This window comes from Alligator sinensis, unplaced genomic scaffold, assembly GCF_000455745.1.
Source record: "Alligator sinensis unplaced genomic scaffold, ASM45574v1 scaffold309_1, whole genome shotgun sequence".
In the NCBI taxonomy this organism is placed as follows: Eukaryota; Metazoa; Chordata; order Crocodylia; family Alligatoridae; genus Alligator; species Alligator sinensis.
The window spans coordinates 857,705-878,847 of NW_005842080.1; the positions used below are offsets into that span (position 1 = coordinate 857,705).

At 41.5% G+C, this 21,143-nt stretch overlaps 1 protein-coding gene across 7 annotated transcripts in view; it reads right to left on the reverse strand.

Annotated features, from left to right (window-relative positions):
- Positions 1-21,143, reverse strand: part of MPP7 (membrane palmitoylated protein 7) — a 236,338-nt gene that overhangs the window by 59,235 nt on the left and 155,960 nt on the right. For all 7 annotated transcript variants that reach the window (XM_025204421.1, XM_025204422.1, XM_006023781.3 and 4 more), the window contains 6 exons: positions 14,597-14,728; positions 10,863-10,944; positions 6,896-6,981; positions 1,866-1,940; positions 841-1,037; positions 259-323 (listed from right to left, as the gene is read on the reverse strand). In XM_025204421.1, the coding sequence (XP_025060206.1) occupies positions 259-323; positions 841-1,037; positions 1,866-1,940; positions 6,896-6,981; positions 10,863-10,944; positions 14,597-14,728 (637 nt within the window). The remainder of the gene's footprint in view (positions 1-258; positions 324-840; positions 1,038-1,865; positions 1,941-6,895; positions 6,982-10,862; positions 10,945-14,596; positions 14,729-21,143) is intronic.

The following is a 21,143-nucleotide window of genomic DNA, read 5'->3' on the forward strand; positions in this document are numbered from 1 at the left end:
AAAAGGAATGACCTATTCATAGATTAAAATTGGGCCCACATTTTTAATAAGAATTTGGAAGGTTAAGAAAAAACACGCTTTCAGTTTGCATATGTAAATATTTATAAAAGAACCCACAAAACATTTGTATTGTGACAACGAGATCCTTGAGCTAGTCTGCCTTCAAGTAGTAAATCCTCCTGACTGGGATGAAACAAACTGATGTTTTAAAGGTTAGAGATCAAGAGCATAATTTCTATTCCAGGTTAACATACTTACATGATTTTCTGTTGGAAATTTTCAGTGGCTGAATCTGAACTTCTGGTTTTCTCAGTGCAAATCTTCTAGAAAATGGGAGGTGACAGGGACAGACTAAGTTTTCATAGCAAGGTTGGGATTAATACACACTCATCATCATGACACTCTTGTAAAAGAAACTGAAAGATTTTTTTAAAAATGAACCCAAAACAATGCAATTATTCAAGTTCTACAAAAATTAAATCCTTAAGTCTCACATTTTTGTAAGTTCTCCAAAAACAGCTGCAGCTTATTCCTGCATAGCACATCAATGTGAATACAGATACTGATGTGCTATTTTCCATATGGCCTTTCTTCCAAACTCGATCAGCACTATCCTATCAGTTTTTGTCATTATTCATTCTAGCCAGACAAGTGAGGAAATCCAAACTATTTAGGCAGTGAGCTTCCAAGTTTAGCTGTCTTACTGCAATACAAGGTTTTAAAGTTTATCATAACCTTGTAATCTGTGAGCACATGTATGACAACTATGCTGTAAAGCAGTACAAAGGCTTTCTTTTTACAACAAGGAGAAAAATTATAGTGTGCTGCTTAGTAGCTCACCTCTCCTGGAAATGCTTTGAAGGGATCAAGCCTGCTCTGGGATTGGCATCACCGTCATGCTTGGCCTGCCACCAGGTTGCATCGTCTTGGCTCATGACATGAAGGATCTCTCCTTTTCTGAAAGCAAGCCCAGCCTCTTTACAAGGAATTGCTTTATCCTCATTAGGATCGTAGTCAAACAGAGCTCTGATAAACATCTGGAACAAACAGCTTTATTTCAGATACAAACATATCTGCAAGTGTAAGTCACAGGTTTCTTTTTTTTTTTCTTTTCAATGTACAAAAGACCTTAGGTCTTGTTAGAAATGCTTGTTGCTGTGAACTGTCTATGCGGAAGTTTAACCTTAGGAAGTTATAAGACATTTAGCATGTTGCAACCTGCTAACAGAGTTCAGGGTCAAGAAAGGCTAAAAGGGTCAATTTCCCAAAGAAAAACAGAGGCTCAAGGTTTTAATGGTGGACCTTCTGTTAAGAAAGAGAAAAGGTCATCTGAAGGATTTGTTGACTGCAGTCCAACTTGGTAACTTTACCTCCTTACAGGTGGGTTTTTACAAGAGGTTTCAGAAACCAGTTAAATTCTAGGGGTGTGGCTGAAAATGACATACCCTGGGGATTGGCAATTTTTTAGCAACAGCAGGCTGAATTACTGCAGCCTGCTCCAAAAGTAGACCAGCACTTTCCCCAAAATTGCCCCCAACATCTGGCTTAGTGGCTCAGATAAAGTCTCTCTGCAGGTCAAATGTGGCCAGCAGGCTGAAGGTGGCTAACCCCTCATCTACCCACTCTTATTGGGCATGTGTTAGAAGCCCTGGAACCTGCAGTGTGTACCTAATTAAATACCTACGAAAGCAAGCAGGGGAAGAGGAAAGGAATAATATTCCCCTTCATATGATTTAGTCAAATTAAATCCTGTTAATTAAATACATCCATATGGGTGTCTTCAATTTGCCTGTGTGTCGCACTGAACATTAACATTTGATCAGAAGAGTCATCATAAACAGCTTATGAAATAAATTAGTGCTTACCTTGCCATCTTTAGCTGGCATTTCCTCTTTCACACTAGGTATAATTTTAAATGTAATTGCTCCTTGAGACTGAGCCTATTGAAGATTTTTTAAAAGAAAGTACATTAAGAATTTAGCATCCTAAAAAATTAATGCAGAAAGTCTAAAAACAGCAAAAGAGACGTCAAACTAATGCATGAATAACTAAAATTCAGCCCATGTTCCAAACACAATCCCAGGAGTTCTGTCATAATGCAAAGCTGTGAACTATAAAGATAAGTTTCTGGTCCGCAATGTTTTTATTTACTATGTGGACTACCATGAAGTAAAGACAAAACTTTGTGTTAAAGACTGGAACCTGCAACTTCAGAGGTTATTGCTCCATATTAAAAATGAAAAACTGCATTTGCCTTTAATTTTTATGTGCAACAGAAGCAACCACTACGCTCCTGGCAAAGTTTGGACCTCTCTGGGATAATCCAACTAACATTTCATCATTCAGAAAATGGATAGAAATATTCAAACAGGTTTTTGTCACAATTATAGTATAAACATATTTTTCCTAGGATTTTATTCTTGTGCTGAGTTAAAAAGAATAGAAGAATCAAAACATTTTTTGAGTAGGCTGTGTACACCAGGGGGAAAAAAACCCCTATAAATCTTCAAACAAGTTAACCATCATCAGCCATCTCATCATCCACTTCTCTTTTCCTATGACCCATTAAAAGTATGTGTATTTGGCTGCATTTTACTTATAAACCACAATATATTCCCACTGCCTCAGTGACATTTTGCTATTGAAGGAAGTGCTAATCAGCTGGAGACTCTGTTACTGTTGCAGGCAGCCAATGGATTTCATAAAAACTAGCAGAGTGCAACACACAGCCAACGATTTAAGCAAAATGGAAACAGGCTTGTCCACTACCAAGTGAGACATACTTTTGCCTGCAATCCTGTGATCCAAAAGCTCACTGTCTGACAAACAGCAGCCAAGTTTCTTATTTCACCAACAGCAGGACTGGAATCAATAATTCCATTCTCACCGAAAGGGTTCTAACGAGCTTCTGATGTTTATACTGTACTTCACTGAGGCAAACGGGGAAAATTGTTCAAACTTTTTCTGTTGCTGTCGTTTCTCAAGATTTTTTTTTAAATATTAATTTTGCTGAAAAGAGACTTCCATAGGGAACACAAAAGCACACACAGAATACTAGGAAGGTAGACAGGCAAAAGTCAATTATTTTGGCTACTTAACCAAAATGATATAAAATAATCTTTTTAACAGGAGGAAACCTCCCCCCCCAAACGACTACCTCAAGAACAGGAAGAACTACCGACACTTCTCCAACCTACCCAAGTCTTTGATCCTTTGCAGTAAAAATGGTATGCATTTTTATATCCCTGGGATGGTTAATGTGTTAAATCACATGATAAATCACATGCCACAAATTCAATCACTTTATCACCTGATAAGCCACAAAAATGGTGAACCAGCCACAAAGATGTTACTTGTAACATGATTGTAGAATATCTTTGCAGCTTGTTTGTATCTCATTTCAATTTGAATCTGTGGCATATGTTACAGGTTGGGCAAGTCCAGTATCCCAGGGTGCACTGTTCCTCTCCCTACCCCTCCTTCCCACTCTTTCTGCAAGGGGACTCTGTGACTCGAGCTTAACTTTTCTTCCTCAAGGCACAGCAGCAAGAGGTATCATGATTCACCACCCCTCCTCCCTGTCTCCAACCAGCCTTCACGGCTGCTTCTTTAAGAAGCCATTTAGCATCTCTCTATGCAAGCCAGCATGTAAACAAACACTCAAGTGACACGCTTTACTTGTCTGACCTGGGGAGAGATGGAGATCTCCCCAGATCTGCATAAGGGTCAGAGGAACATCTCCTTCACTCCAAAGTGGGAGAGGGGGAAGCCCAGCTAACTTCAGTCCCAGCACAGCACAAATGAAGGTGAGGATAAACAACCCCTGCCCTCAGCTCTCCAGTCTGCTTGCTGTTGGGTGCTGGCCAAGGGAGTTCCCAAGGCACCTTCTTCCCCTTTGGATAGCCTCCCCCGTGAACATGAAGCAGGTCACATGGTGTGATGTTTCCATGGACCGGTATTGTCTGTTGTTTGATGGAAATAACTGCCAGGGGCCTGAAAGACTAAATTGAGAAATTTAGTCTATGGTATTTTTTCACAGCCATGAGCTTATATTGGCTTTAGTAGTGGTAAGGTATAAGGGAGCACAGCCTGAGAAAGAACAACATTACTACTATTCATATATAACCAAATAAAGTACTATATTAAGATTCCATTTATAAATTGTTTATGAAGGCTTAATAATGATTTGTTACGTGACTAAATTGTTAGAACCAAACATGGTTCTTATAATTGCAACTTAACTCTCCATGTTTGCAACAGGTTTATAACATCTACATGGCTGCGTAGATTGTGTAATCTGCAGGGCTTGGTCTTATTTGACCATGGGATAGTGTTCCAAGAAAACGGACTGCTGGGAAGGAATGAGGTCCACGTAACGAAGAGGCTTGCTAACCTAGCAAGGTGGGCTTTAAACTAAATTAACTGGGGGGATGGAGACAAAAGCCCAGAGATAAGTAAAAAGCCAGGAGACTGGATAAAAACTTATTAAAGGGAAGCAATAATGGAAACCTTAGCAACATCCTTTGGGAGAGGACAAGGCAGTCAGATAAATGTTTATATAATAATGTGAGAATTATGGGGAAGAAACAGGATGAAATGGAAGTCCTAGTACGATCATAGAATTATGATGTAATTGGTACTTTGGTACCTCTTGGCTAAACCTCTTCTAAATGTACCTCTTCTGGTACCTTTTCGCAACATGGGAATGGACTTCCTTTGTGCTTCAAGGATCATGTCCTTAAGGAACAACCACTCTTCGTGCACACCTAAACACGGAAGAGGGAAACTACTCTTTGTGCATACCTTTTGCCTTCAGTCCCTGGTCCCGCAGGAAGATTTTGTTGCTCCTTGTCTGCTCATGTAGTGTTGTAGTGATCTGCAGCAAGGAGCTAGGGCAGAGACACAATCCACTGCCTGCACACCCCTGCCCGGAGCACACAGACTGCAGAGTGTGGCTCTGCCCTGGCCCCAGACCAAGCTGCCCCTGGCACAAGATCCCAGTGGCTCTGGAGCAGCCCCCTGCCCTGCCACACCCCCTGCCAGCATGGCTGGGCCAGTCTCCATGGTAACCCCAGACTTGTGTTATCACAGCGCAGCTGGGGTGTCCTTGAAGCCTGGCCCCAGCCATGCGGGCAGGGACTGCTGGGAAATGGAGTCTGACTGCCAGCCAGATCTGCCATTTTGCCCACCCCTGAGCTATATGCTTTCAAGTTTGCAGGGTCAGATGGGACACACCTGAGGGTACTGAAACAACTGGCTGAAGTAATTTCAGAGCCAAAGGTCAGGTGAGGTCCCAGATAAGTGGAAAAAGGGTAAATATGGTGCTCATCTTTAAGAAAGGAATGGAAGAGGAACTACAGAGCAGTCAGCCTGATCTTTATACTTGGAATGGTCATGGAGCAGGTTCTCAAGAAGCACCTAGAGGAGAACAAGGTGATCTGGAACAGTCAGCATGGATTAACCAAGAGCAAGTAATGCCTGACCAACCCCATTTCCTTCTATAATGAAGTGACAGGCTCTGTAGATGAGGGGAGAAAAGTGGATGTGGTATACCTCGACTTTAGCAAAGCTTTGGATACTGCCTCCTACATTATCTTCATTAACAAGCTAAGGAAATATCGATTAAAGTACTGTAGGGTGGATACATAACTGGTTGGATCACTGTACTCAGGAAGGAGTCCTCACAAGGGCTCAACGTCTAGTTGAGAGGAGGTATCATGGGGTCTGTCCTGGGTCTGGTATTGTTTAACATCTTCATTAATGATTTGGATGATGGGATTGAGTGCATACTTAGCAAATTTGCAGGCGACACCAGTTTGGGTGGAATTGTGGACACTCCAGAAGGTAGGAGTAGGATCCAGAATGACCTGGAGACACTGGAAACATGGTCCACAATCAATGAGATGAGATTCAAGAAGAGCAAGTGCAAAGTCCTGCACTTGGGATGGAGTAACCACATGTACAAACACAAACTGGGGAATGGCTGGCTAGGCTGCAGTACTGCAGAGAAGGACCATATGGTAAATGTGAGCCAACAGTGTGCTTTTGTTGCAAAAAACACCAACGGCATCCTGGGGTGTATTAACAGGAGTGTTGCTTGCAAATCAAGGAAAGTTATTCATCTACTCTCTTCAGCACCAGTGAGGCCTTACCTGGAGTAGTGTGTGAAGTTTTGGGCCCTGCACTTAAAAAGTATGTGGACAGTTTGGAAAGAGTCCAGTGTAGAGCAACAAAAATGATCTGAAGCCTGGGAGATGAGACTCATGAGGAAAAGCTGAAAGAGCTAAGGTTGCCAAGTCTGGAGAAGAGAAGACTGATTTGATAATGGTGTTCAAATACTTAAAGGGTTGTTAGAGAGGATGGAGATGAGCCTCTCTCTTAGCTGTAGGTGACAGAACTAGGAACAATGGCCTCAAGCTGCATTGCGGAAGTTTAGGCTAGGAATTAGGAGGAACGTTCTGACTATGAGAGTGGTCAAGCATTGAAACAGGCTACCTAGAGAAGTTGTAGAATCTTCAGGCATGGAAACTTTCAAAAGCAGATTAGACAGACACTTGGCTGGGACACTTCAGTGAGGGATGCTCTTGCCTTGAGCAGGGGGTTGAACTAGACCTCACAAAGTCCTTTTCAGCACTACTTTTCTATGATCCTATGATCTTTCATAATTTCTTACGCCTTCATAAGCCATTTATAAGCAGAACCATAACAAAGTGTGACACATCATTTTTTAAGATAAGGGAGACATAGGGATGCAAAAAATGGTACCAAGAAAGGAAAAAAGAAAAAAAAAATCCATCTTGTATCATACTTTTTCAAAGAAAGATACACTGAAACAGAAAATCTGTTGACATACTTTAATTTTTGCTAAACTAGTTTAAAAATGTTTATCACTTACCAAAATTTGTATTATTTCCTCTGGTTTTTTATCATCTACAGGAATGCCATTGACTTCCCTGAGTTCATCACCAACATGAATAAGTCCTACACAATTAATAAAATGCTTTATTTGTTGTTAAACGGCTATAGTGTTTCATTAATACAATTTACAGCAAGATTCAGACCTTCTACGTTTTTTCTGTTTGTTTCCTCCAAGCTGGAGTCACCGATTTCTACAATTTGTCTATACCTCAATGGTTCTTAACCTATTTAGATTCAAAGTGCCCCTCACTGGGCCCAAGGCAACCCCTTCAAAAGCCAGCTCTTACCTTTTACTTGCTTTCTGGCTACAGAAAATTAAGAGAGCAGTTCTTCTGCTACAAGGAACTTCTGTTGTAAGACCACAACAGGTCAGAATATTTTTGACACTATGGATTCCTATTTGAAATATCTAGGTTTATCTTTTGAATCATGTCTAGGCGTTTGTACATCAAACAGTGCTAATATTCCACAACATCCTATGGCACCCTTAAAAGGCCCCTTAGTTGACAATCACTGCTCCGGATGCTATATATGGTAAACACTGCAGTAGCCAAGATCATCATGAAGAATTTGAGATAGATGATAGATTGTTTCTCTTCCATCCTTCCAAAAGCATTGTACCTTCAACTTTCCAAGTTTCTTTCTAGTATACAGATACTAGGACCACTTATCCCACTTCCCTAGTGTTGGACAGCTCAAGTCTGACAAAAAAAACCTCATACATATATACTGACTTCAAATCCCATCTTGCAAGATGCTGAGCATTCTTCATTGATTAATGGGAGTTGAGAATACACAGTGCAAGACTGATCACAAGGCAATTTGTTTTTGCTTTAAAAATTACTAAGTTACACTCATGAAGGAAATACTAAGGCCCAGATCCTATTCACCTCTTAGATGCCTAAACTTATGTGGCCCTCCCTCCCAAAATCATGCATCTCACCTCAATAGAGGCATTATCCCTGGGGAGGTACACAGATCACTCCATTCTCGCAATGGGCAGCCTTATGCACCTCCAGAGCATGTGAGCACTGAGCAGGAAGTTGCCTAGAGAGAGTCAACAGGAAATGCTACGCATGGTGTGGGGTGAACTCTCAGGCATCTGACTCAAGACTCCACATCCAAATTGCCCAGAGGGAATATGCTTACCTGAAAAGATGGCGGGGGAGAATAGAAGAAAGAAGGAGAGCCCATCTTTTGCCTTCCTTTCCATTCTGGGCAAGTGACTAACCTCTAGACTATGGGATTTGGGTCGTATTTCTCTTCACTTATTGTGGTGTAGGAGCTTATGATTTAAGAGGCAGGCACATTAATGGCTTTTCTGGGACACAAGAGTAGAACTGGATTGCACATAAAGATCTAGACTGCTAAAAGCTCCTTAAGCCCCCTTTCGGCTACATCTACACTATGGGGGCTGCTGTCTCTATCTACAGCAGCAGCACCTTCCCAATATGGATACATCTTTGCCGGCAAGATTTTTCTGTTGCCAAAGCTACACAAGAGTCACCAAAATCAGAGGCCATCTTCTACCATCAGAGCTGTATCCACACGGAGCTTTCCTGCAAGAGCTTAGTTACTGGTATGATCTTGTTACACCACTTGCTGATGCAGCTCTGCAGGCAGAATTCGGACAAGGGCTTAGATTTCTAACATAGCACATGGAATAGGATCTGGATATACTTTTAAATCAATTTAAAGATGTTGTAGGAGCAATTGCCAATGGAAAACAAGGTAAAATTAACTTCCTTGACAGAAATACAAACAAAACAAGCATATATGCAAAAGTGTAGCAAGCTCATTCAGTGTCTGGGGTAGGGTTAGGGAGGAGGATAAGCCAACCATTTTAGACGCTGCACCTGCTGTGACAAAAACTCCTGGGAGCCTTCCATTTGCCCCACTCACCTATTACGATACTGAAATATGCCCTTTTTTAATTTCCTTTGAGGGAGTAGAACGCTCTGGCTGGGAAAGTCCTGAGCACACCTCAGTGTAGATGCTCAAGGTCAATGACACTAACCCCTCCCAAGCATACTAGAGATGAAGGTTTAAGAGTGTGTGCAGAGGTGTGCCTACACTAGCATCTTTTGGGTTGGCAGTATGTAAGAGGCAGCAACTGGGTGGCATGTGCACAGGAACATCATGACCAAGACATGGTGCCGCCATAGTATGGACATGTCCAGTGGTGCTGAAATGGAAAAGAACCAAAAGCTGAAGGTTTTGGAAATTGGTTGTAATATCTACCACCTGAAGGGCAGGCAGTACAATAGAAACAATATTATTTGGGAGCACTGAAGCACTTGTTTACTTCTGTATCAGCACATGACATGACTTAGTAGGAAACAGCTGTGCATTTAGATTAGATTTGGGAATCAGTTATATCCACTGAAGTCTTCTGAGCTTTAAGAAGCTTGCTATAGTGTGCCATTTCCACCTACTACTATACTTTCTTCACTCAGTGCACTGCATTTCCTTCAAATATTTAACATACATTTAAGTATTTATAATTTAACCAGGTCCTCAGTCGTGATGACTTTATGAGGATGTTATGTGAAGTTCTGAATGAAAACCAGTAACTAAATGACCAACTAAAACTACACACCATCAAAAAACGCACACTCTTTTTAAAATACTATTATTAATTGTATCAAGTGTTTGCACTACAGATAAGCAAATTGATTTGTAAAAAACAAAACTAAATCCTACTTTTGTCAACAGGGTCAGACCTTTCATGTTTGAAATACTTTATTGTAATTTACTTTTTAATTTAATCTAAAAGTTATATAGAGAAATACAAGGAACCAGACCTGAGGAAGGGCACCTTGTGTCCAAAAAATTATCTAAAACCTCTCCCAACTACCAGTATCATAACTATGGGTAGGTGAGAGGGACATGAGCCCCAGGAGCCAATTAAGGGGGGGGATGGGACAGGTGCATTAGAACTGAGGCTGGGAGGCACTGGTATCAATGGAGCTATGTGGTATTTTGGGCTCTGTGAAGAGGGGCTAGGAACTGAGCAGTGATGTCAGGGAAGTTCTCAGGTCCTGGCAGCTAAGTGCTTGGGGAAATGAATTGGGGGATGAAGATAAGGAGGTACTCTGTACCTCCAAATTATGGGTTCTGTTTTTTCACTCAGCACGATATTTAGCAGTGCCTGCTGGGGGGGAAGTGGGTAGACAAGAGGTTTTACTCCTTAACTGGGGGACAGCTTCCCCCATTGCTGCTGGGACACTCCACCCCTCATCTTCTTCCCTCTCTGCCAAGCTGAAGTCTATCTCTCTCAAGACCAGAGAGCCTCCTTGCACTGAATCCTAGATACCAACCAGTCTCTCAATGTAACAGAGAGCCAGAGGGCTCCTGTTACTTTAAGAGCAGGCAGCGGGCTAAGCTGGCTACATGAGGTGGCAACAGCAGGAGCACAGTTTGGCTGCTAATTTAAAAAGGGTAAACTCCTGTGCATAACTGAGGAGCCACATGACAGAAAGAGACAGGGCTATGAGGCATATAATCCCAGGGCCTGAGCCAGACCCTGCAAGCTGCAGGGAGAGAAGCTCCCCAGGGCGAAGTACAGACTATCAAAAAGCCCAAGACTGAATCGATTCAATCTTCGCAGGTTAGTCTAAATTGCATAGATTGAATCAATAAGCAAGTGAACAGACATTCACTTTTGATTCTGAAAATGCAACCACACGCCTGCAGTGGCTCAGTGCAAAAGCCAGGGGACAGAGGTGCTAGAACATGCCTCCCTGCTGGCTGGAGCAGACAGCTTGGGCCCAAGCTAGCCCATCCACCCTGGGGGTGGGGTGGGGAGGAGAAGAGCAGGGTTCTGCTCATCTTTTTTGTAGTTCTACTACATTTCATGCAAACAAACAACTCAAAAGATAAAAAACATTTTTCTTGCTTTTTAAAAATTTGAATGGCCAGTACCAAAAACAAATACAACTTACCACTTCTGTCTGCAGCTCCTCCCCGCATTATCCTAGCCACCACAATTGCACCAGTATGTTCATCCCTTTTAATAGTAGCTCCCTTAAAAAAAAAAGATAAATTATGCAAAGACATACTAGGTAAGTATATTAGACTAGAAAATACTTGATATAAAATTGAAAATGGTAAATACAATACAGATGTGTACTGCAGTCTACAAATAAGAATGATAGCTGCTCATAAAAATCTGTTAACTATTTGAAATACATTATTTAATAATATTACACACAAGGTTTTTGTCATTTATACCAGATGAAAAGAAATCTGTCCCTTCTGTTCTATCCTACAGAATGTGACAGTTGCTCCTATTTGCTAATAAAGCTCACCCATTCAGCACAGACATACCAGTATAGACTAAGATGCATAACAACAACATAAAAGAATATAATTTGGGGGCTAAATACTCCAAGTAAACATATTACACTATTTTGATTGGGTCAATCCACAGATTGGGGCTTAAGCAGTGCTGAAAATTGATAAATGAGAAATAGTAAATACCCTGGACAGAAAGAGGCCATTTCTTATACCAGATTTGCCTTCAAAACATAAAACCATCTATTCTCACACACTAGCTGATACTTTGCTCTTTGGGAAAGGAGTCTTGAATAGTTATCCAAGAAACAAACATGGCCTGGGGGTGTGAATCACCCTATACTAAAACACCTGGGGGAGATCTTAGGGAGTAGAAAAATTGGATATTCCTTGTGTTTGCCATAATGGTGTTTTTATAATTCTAAAATAGGCACAATGCAAGAAAGAAACGCAACATAAATGAAAGGATATTCGTTGAAAAGAATTACGGAGATTTTTTTACAGCCATTCTAAATTAAGAGGACAATGTCCCACAATCAGGAAGTCATATAAAAAGCATAGCTGTCTTGTCTTCAGCGGTAGCTCACATACAGCACACTGTGCAAATAAGCAAAGTGAGTTAAAAAAAAGTCTCCCCTTACATTTTTGGCCATTTTAGAAGGCTCTTCTTTTTAATCCTCAAACATCAATTAATTTGAGTTTAAATGCAAGAGCACTTTTGGTTTTGCTGAAAACCTGAAAAAGCAGATTTATCTGTGTTGCTGCTAGGCCTGCCTAAATGATGAGGGGTGTATAATCTGGCAAGAAAGTTTATTCCTATGAAATGTTCAGCTCCAAGATTTTTTTCAGCTTCACGTGCAGTGCAGCTCCTCATTTTGTGCTTTAAAAGAGGAGGTTAAGGCTGGAACTTGGAAACCTGGAAAACTGTTGGTGTTGCTAGCCAAAGGTGTAAATTACCCTAAAGCAGACACAAAGATGTAATGGCACTGTTCAGTTTAAAATATTTTTAAAGGGAAAATAAGGAGTTTGAGAGCTATATCAGAGACTGAGAATGTGATTAAAGGTTCCATAGCAGCATGCATTGGTACTAAAAAACACTTTTCATGGTTTCACAGATGTACAGCCTCCTAGTCCACCGGCTTATCTGCTGCTTCCCAAATATAAACAAAGTAAACACTTGTTTTTCAACAAATCAAATTAACAACAAATCAAAGCAAGGCACCATATTTACCCCAATCCAAGATTACTTTGAATTTAAGACAACCCCAATAATTAGATTTATAATTAGATTATAAAATTGTTGTAATTTTTAAAGTATAGAATCTAATTATTGGGGGGGGGCATCTTAAATTCACCTCCACAATATCCTCAAAAAAATTCCTCATCTTGGATTCAAGTAACTACAGTAGTCAGGTATATAAAAAAAGTTATAGCACAGAGAAGGGGTAGCCAACGTCTGACACCAGAAGTAGCATAAACACCCTGTGTGTGGCATGCAGCAGACTGGGAAGGGACAGGCAACACAGTGGCAGATAGATCAGGAAGCAGAAAACATGAATTACAGGAAGAAAGAGTATGAGCTGAGGCTGTCTTGTCCCTTATGGTCTTGTACACATAAGTTCCATAGGTGAATAGGCAAAGGCTACTGCTATTCAAAAGAATTTAGTATTGTGTGTTTTGGGTGCATACACAGGACTGGAATCCCTGTAGATAAATGCACACAGAATCACAATTGTGTTTTGGTCTGTAGCATATTCATGTATATTCCTTTTAAATGGAGTTTATATTTCCATGTAAAAGCTTGAAAAAGTTAGTTTCTCTCAAAAATTGGCTACCTATTTGTTTGTTTCTTCCTGACAGTTCTACTTAACACAAGTCAATCACATTTGCAGAACTGTGGATTTATTTACCTAAATCCAAAATGAAGAGTCCTAAATTCTCAGACAGTAAGAAACAATAATACAGTACTTCACAGAATCAGTCACCCTAAGTCACTGCATTTACTTTTCTGAAAAACACGTTTGCATTAAAAGAATTAATGTCTCTTTTCCTGAAAATATTCCACAATAACATGTCCACAATAATCCACAATATCCACGCCCTCCACCATTTTTCAGCACGGGGACTCTAATACACAAGACACTGGAGTCCGCTGGAGAATGGTAATTACCACACTCACCAGCAGACTTGATTAAGCAAGTAATTACAACAGGTTGGAGCAGCCTCGCTGCAACATAGATTCAAGAAAGACAATGATGAGGGCATTTTCATTTGCACAAAAACAAAGTTATTTACTTTGAACTCATTCTAAAAGGCATGTTGACTTTTTTTCATGCTTCAGAGATAAGTAGGTACAATTTTTCCTTGCTCATTCCTAACATTAACACTTAAAGTAACTTTGTTTTCTTCCTTAACACTTTGCTTGATTAAAAAAAAATGAAATCTTGATAAACAGACCTGTGATTTAAATCTTTGTGGAAAAACTGTTAAAAATGTTAAAACCAAGTAAAATCCTTCCATATGGTCAAACTTCTAATTGTACCCATGGGTCTCCAGAGTCGGTCAATGCTAAAACTCATTTCTTGTTGCCAGAAATCCATCAAGAATGTGGGCATTACTGAGATATCCACTCCAAGACAAGCTACCACTGTATGCCTAACGTAGGCATCACTCTCGTCACATCACCCCTGTTCAAAAAACCTGCTTTCTGAAAGCAACTGTAAAGATATTTCTTTAGGATTCTTTTCCATTAATACAAATATTCAACATAATCTAAAACAAAGCACTTGTTGGTATAGGGAGAAGAGTTATATAGTTTTGTTTTTTTTTAATGTCTCTCACTCTCTGAGGCAAATAGAATAGCCAAATTAGTGCACCTACCTTTTAATACTCTTGTAATACACATTTGGCTCAGCACATTCTTTTTTTCCAGATATCCTCACAAAGACAGTAGCTTTCTGGTATTCATAACACATATCTTAAGTTAGGCCAGATTTCAAATCAAGGCATTTAAAGATGTGCTTTGCAGTCTATATTTAGTGCCACGAAAGATTACATTCTTAACTTTAAAGCTAGCAAGCACAGCTCAAGACAATGGTCATGATTTCACTGGGTATTTCACCTACCCTTCTTCTCTCCCTTTAACAAATTAAAGTTTAAAAATTATACTTTAGTTATTTTACTAGTCAAACTCACTTGCATACATGGTTAACCCATCATGTAGCCTACCCATTTGACTCATTTTAGTAGCAATAATATGAACACAGAATTTACATAAGCATTGTTCATCCTTATGGGTAAATCTGCATAAAGCAATCTAAACGCATTTTCCATGACCCATGTTCATAATAGAAAAAAAGAAGTGAAAGAAACAATAACCTACCAATGGTTCCCTGTTTTTGACAAGTCTGATTATTTTAACAGAGTCCTCCTCCTCATCAATATCATCAGGCATGGGAGGTAACACTGGATCGTAGTTCTTCTGAGCAACAGTATCATGTACAGACAGCAAAGCCTGAAAATGGCAATGGGCAACATTAATGTTAGTCATCTGAAATACTCATAAAGTACAAAGGGAACAAAAAGTTCATAATCTGACGATTTCAGGGTCATAATGTTTGTAGGCAGCATTCAATTTATTTTAATAGCTTGTTAAACAACAACAGAACATTTTGGTATTTTTCAGATACACTAGATATACAAATTGTAGATGCAGAAGGGTTGTTTTTACACATAAGTTAAAATGTTGAGCACATGGTACTTTCATTCCCAAATTACAAAATATATGGCCTAGAGAAAAAAGATGTCTTGAAAGCAAATTGTTGTTTCTCCTGATACAAGTTCAAGAATCTCATTCCATTATTGTCACATAAAAGTTCTTGCAACACATTACAGAAAGCCAGGAAACAGACAAGCATGATCATTAACTTCTGCCCTTCCTGTTCATGCATCAAATGTTGTGAAGCTAAACTGCTGCAGAAATGTCCCTCTGATACGTAGCCAGATGTTGACAGCTTCTTTGCTCCTTGTTCTTAGGCTTCCTTTCAACGTAATTCAAAAAGCACACATTTTAGGAATTTTTATTGTAATCACTCTCACATAATTTGGTACTGAAATTGGAGAAATGTCCTTGAATATCAATGCAAGTTGGGAGCCCAGCTCCTTTCCTTAAGATTCTTTGAAAGTAATAGGCCCTAACTTACAAACTCGCTACTTTTCAGATACAGAATCTTTGAAGTTCACTTAAGTGTTAACTTTTTCAGGATTTTTAACAGCTTTCTAAAACAGGGCAATCGGGGTGGCACAGGACCAATCCATGGGCTAGAACCCCCCAGCCTTCCTCTATTTTACCAGATTCAGCATCTGCTCCAGCCATTCGGGGACCTGTGCTGCATGCAGCGTGGATCTCAGAGCAGCCAGAGTGGGTGCGGTGTACAATGCAGTCCAGGAAGGCCCATGTAGTGCATATTCTAGACCAGCCAGAGCAGGTGCTGTGCTATGTATAGTGCCTGTCCAGGCCAGCCTGCAACACACATGGTGCCTACTCCAGATAGTCACTGCATACAGCATGGGTCCTGGACTGGCTGGGGGGGGGACCACATGCAGCACCGCACCCACTCCAGCCAGTCTGGGATCCTCACTATATGCCCCTGGCTGGACTGTGCCGCACGCAACACCCATTCCGGGTGCTCCAAGATCCATACCACATGCACTCGCCCACGTGGCATAGTCCTAAAGTAGCTGGGCTTGGTGCCACATGGCACATGTTCTGACCCCTATGCACAGGGCTGGGCCAGTGCATGCTGTGCCCCATGTGGGTCTGTTCAGACCCAGAGCAGCACGAGGGGTCAGATAGCAGGGCTCTTTGGGCCAGACCCAGCCTGCAGGCCATATGTTTGACACCTCTGATCTAAATAATAAGCTAGCTAGATAATGAGCTAGCAAATAACCTAGTTAAGTAAGCCTCTGATTTTTCCTGTTGCACCTCATGGAATAGTAGCAACAGTGATACCTAAATCTATAACTGTTTCCACTAAAAACCATTAGGAATAGTAAGGTGAAGCTCTGCAATGGACAATCCTTATGGAAGGTATCAACTTTTTTGGGTGCAACACATTCAGCTGTTTTTTTAAAACCAATATATGATGAAATCAAGGGAGCATGGGAACTTCACATTGCTGTGATCAGAATGCTTCTGATACCCAAGGTAACACTACACCACTCACTGCACCACAGACATACCCATAAGATAAGGTATGTAATTACCTCCTTCCTATGTATACTGTAGGTTACTTTTTTCAGTAATAATAGACAGTAATAAGAGATTTAATTTTTTTAAGTAAGTTATAAATTTGTACTCTGAGTTTTTTTCTACTGGTGGATTAGATAGTTTCATTTTTTGTACTGCTTTCTCAGAAATGCTGAGAACTGCCCAGTTTAAAATAGGACTGCATGGAAGGTCAACAAAACCATGGACACCCCTCGCCCTCCCCCCCACCCCAAATTATGGATTCATTGTCAAGTTACGTCTTCATACAGTCATAGAGAGACAAGGTTATTTGAGCATATCTGATATCGTTTATTAAACCAACTCAAATAGTTGGAAAAATTCTTCTTAGCAAGTTTTCGGGTTTAAATACCCTTTGTCAGGCTGAAGAAGCATCTGCAGTTGGTCTGGGCTCTTCCTGGATGGAATGAATAGTAAAGAAGCCAGAAGCTAGGCTAGTATTTATCAGGGGTGTGCAAAGCAGGCCGTATTCGATTCAGATTCAACCCACTTTGGGGGACAGCGATTCGATTAGTTGATTTGGATCACTGTCCCAATTCGATTTGGTCAGATCTGAAGATTCAATGCTGATTCGGAGAATCAGTGATTTGGCCATACAGTGGCAACATGCAGGGGGAGCATGTGCACCCCCTGGCAGGCAGTGCTCCCCACTTAGGTGATGGGTGGGGGGCAGGCAGGAACCCCGGTGTCCCCCCTGAGTGCCAGCTGGGGAGCGGGGGCACTGGATGAAGTGCCGCTGACACTTCCGGAAGTGGGCCAGGAACACTGCTCACGCTTCCTGGCCGGTACAGTCGGCCGCAGGGGGACCACCCCCCGGTTGGCGAGATTGGCCACAGGGGGATTCCTGCTCCAGTCACTGGAGGGCATATGCCCCCCCTGACTCGGGTGGTGCCAGTCACCCATGTGGCCATAGACACAATTTTAAATGTTTTCCATACATACCTTGAGGTACCAGGCGTGGCTCGTGAACACTGAGATGGTGGGGCAGATGGAGCATCCCACAGGAGCGTGTGTGGGAGTACTTCCGGTCCACTTCTGGGTCTGCCATCGAGCATGCAAGGGACCTCCTCCGCATCCCTCCAGCTCAGCAATCAGCCGTGGGAGAACCCCGGTTGCCCCCCCAGACCCAGGAGGCACCAGTCACTGAGCCAGGGGGTGGGGCCCTCGTGCACTCCACAGCAGACCCTAAATGGACCAGATGTGCTTCTGGTCTACTACTCGGTCTGACGCTGAGCGTGCTGGGGACCTCCCGCACTCCTGTGAGATGCTCAATTCATCCCACCATCTCAGCATTCACAAGCCGCCTGTACCTTGAAGTATGTAGAAAAAACATTTAAAGGTGTGTATGTCCGAATCATCAAGTCTCTCCAAATCTCTCTGAATTGATTTGGAGGGTTCTGATTCGATTCAGAAAGATTAAAGGGTCTCCTGGTTCGATTTTGATTCGGAGATTTGGCCGCCAAATTGGGCTGAATCTCCACCGAATCAAATCAGCGACCAAAGCTTCACACAGTCCTAGTATTTATGCAAGACAGGCAGTCAGTGAAGATGTAAACTGAGGAGTCAGTGGGTGATGAACAGGCTGGGGCGGGCAGGGAATGAATGTAGCTGTTAAATAGTGGAGAAGTACCTGGGGAGTCAGCTGTCAGGCAGGTTATAATGCATCATAAATCCAATGTCTATATTTAGTTCATGATTTTTTGTATCCAGGAGGTTGACGAAGTGAAGTTCATAGGCTCACCTGTGAAAAGTGTTTTGTAAGTTCCCTTTGAGGATTAGAACTGAGATTGGAGACAGGGTTTTTCTTGTGAGAAATGTGCCCCCATATATTATTGGGTATTCTTGGCCTTAATCCATAATTGGGGTGAGGGGGAGATCCATGGTTTTGTTGATCTTCCATGCAGTCCTGCTTTAAACTGGGAAGTTCTCAGCATTCCTGGGAAAGCAGTACAAAAAATGAAACTACCTAATCCACCAGAAGAAAAAAAAACTTAGAGTAGAACTGCAGATGCTTCCTCAGCCTGATAAAGGGTATTTAAATAGGAAAGCTTGGTAAGAAGATTTTTTCCAACTATGTGAGTTGCTCTAATAAAAGATATTAGATTTACCCAAAGAACCTTGTCTGCCTATGTCCTTAGACCAATACGGCTACAACCTACACCCCTTCATACAGTATAAACAGAAAGGAAGACCATCTCTGCTTTAAGAGTCTGTAATTGTTTGACGCTTTTTACTTCAAAATAAAGTGCACTTTGTTGAAGACTTAGAATCATAGAAAATTAGGGCTGGGAGGGACTTCAGGAGGTCATCTAGTCCAACCCCATGCTCAAAGCCAGACTATTTCTAACTAGATCATGCCAGCCAAGGCTTTGTCTAGCCGGATCTTAAAAACCTCCAAGGATGGAGAGTCCACAACCTCTCTGGATAACCTGCTCCAGTGCTTTACTATCTTCCAAGTGAGAGCATTCTTCCTAACACAGAACCTAAACTTCCTTTGCTGCAACTTGAGACCATTGCTTCTTGCTCTGTCATCTGCCACCACTGAGAACAGCCCAGCTCCATCCTCTTTCGCACCCCCCTTCAGGTAGTTGAAAACTGCTAATTAAGTCTCCTCTGCTCTAGAGTAAATAAGCCCAGTTCCCTCAGTCTTTCCTCAGAAGTCATGTCCCCCAGCCCGCTCACCATTTTTGTTGCCCTCTGCTGGACTCTCCCCAATTTGTCCACATCCTTTCTGTAGTGGGGTACCCAAAACTGAATACAGTACTCCAGATCTGGCCTCACAGGTGCTGAATCTAGGGGAAGAATCACTTCCCTTGCCCTGCTGACAACACACCTACCAATGCAGCCCAATATGCCCCAAGACTTAATTGATTATATTCCCCCCACCAAAAAATTCTAACATTGTTTATCACCAAAAGTTAAAATTCCTAGGGCACCTGTACACACCTTGAATAAGGTTTTAATCCTCATTAAATTAAATAGATTTATAATATTTAAACTTGTTCATTTTGGAGCATCATATCAGTGTTTGTACACACTAGGTTTTTGAACGAATTAAGCTTTGGAGTGTCACAGCTGTGTTTGCATACACTAGGTTTTCAAACTAATTAAGATCAGTGCCCAGCTGGCACCACAGGAGAGTGGGACAGTCCAGCACTGCCCCCTGGGCCAGGGCTCCCCACCCATCGTGTCCATGCCTTGCCATGCAGCTGTGGAAGCAGGAAGCTGGCAAACCACAGAAGAAAAAAGAAAAGTAGAAGCAATTTGAAAGTGAAAACAATTCAAAGGGATTTAAGTTTTATTTTAATGCTCCAGAAAGATTTCTAAAAGCATCCAGAAAACCCACTCGTGCAAACAGCCATGCAGTTACAGCACAAGAAAGAGCAAAAAACATGGTGTGTACAAAGACCCTAAAGAATCAATTGCATTTCACGTACAACCTAATGGCCTGGATCTAGCAACTGCAGTTTTCTTGAAATGTGTGCCAGGTAGCATTGTACATACAATATCCAATGCAATTTCGTGAAACTCTAAACATGCATGTGAAATAATGAAAAAAAACAAAACAAAATTAAGGGGTTGCTTTCCTTTAAGCGTACTGCACAAGTCAAAGACTAGTCATTTCATTTTTTCATATGAAGAAATGGTACATGCATGCACTGACCCAATGTAATGAGATTCTACATTTCAGCTAAAAAACAGGAAGATTAAGCAAATGGATTTTGAAAACAGCTGATGAAAATAATCTGACATATTAATTCCATCATAGAAAGCAACAACTTAAACCACGTTCAAATAAAAAACATCCTTGGCTAGCAGAACTGACAAAACACATTCCTTTTACCTTTAAATATAATTATGCCAAGCATCAATCAGGTACTGAAACACCACCAGATCAGGCAGCTGAATGTGCATTAGGATGGACACTAAGACAGAACCAATGCTACTGGGAAGGATCCAGGGAAGTGTGAATAGTGTACTCACATCTCTCTTTATCCATGCAGCACATGAGCACTGAGCAGGTTCTTGCCAGACCTCCACATGCCAAGCTCACTGTGCATGTGGAGCTCCAGCAGAAACCATGCCGATCAGCTGGTGAGTTCAGAGGGCTGACTGCATGTAGTGCAGGCAGGAGCCACACTGATCAGCCCAGGAGCTCAGAGAGCTCACGGTGCATACTTGGCACAGCCAAAGGCAGTGTGGCCACTTCCCACACCTCCTAGGATTTGCCCATGATTGCTATATACAACAAGATGCTTTTCACTCAGCTACTGTAACAAATACTGTAAAAAGAAAAAACAGGACATCATAGTTTAGGGCATTTAAAATACCACTTCATCAATAGTGTTTAAAAGGTTGTTTGGGTTTTTTTGTGTTTTTTTTTTTTTTTTTTTTTTTTTTTGGGGGGTGGGGGTGGGGCAGGGGTTGGTTATATATTTGGGATTACTTAACTAATGCTTGGGATGGACCTACCAAACAAGATGAAAAAAAACCAACTACAATATATGAGCCTTCAAACTAGCTGACAAAGAAGTTTCTAACCCCACACAGTAGCCAATTTCTTTATGGCATATATTGTATGTTCAGTGCAGAGCACTCTCTTTTCTGGTTTGTTGGGGGGGGGGGGGGGGGGGGTGGGTTT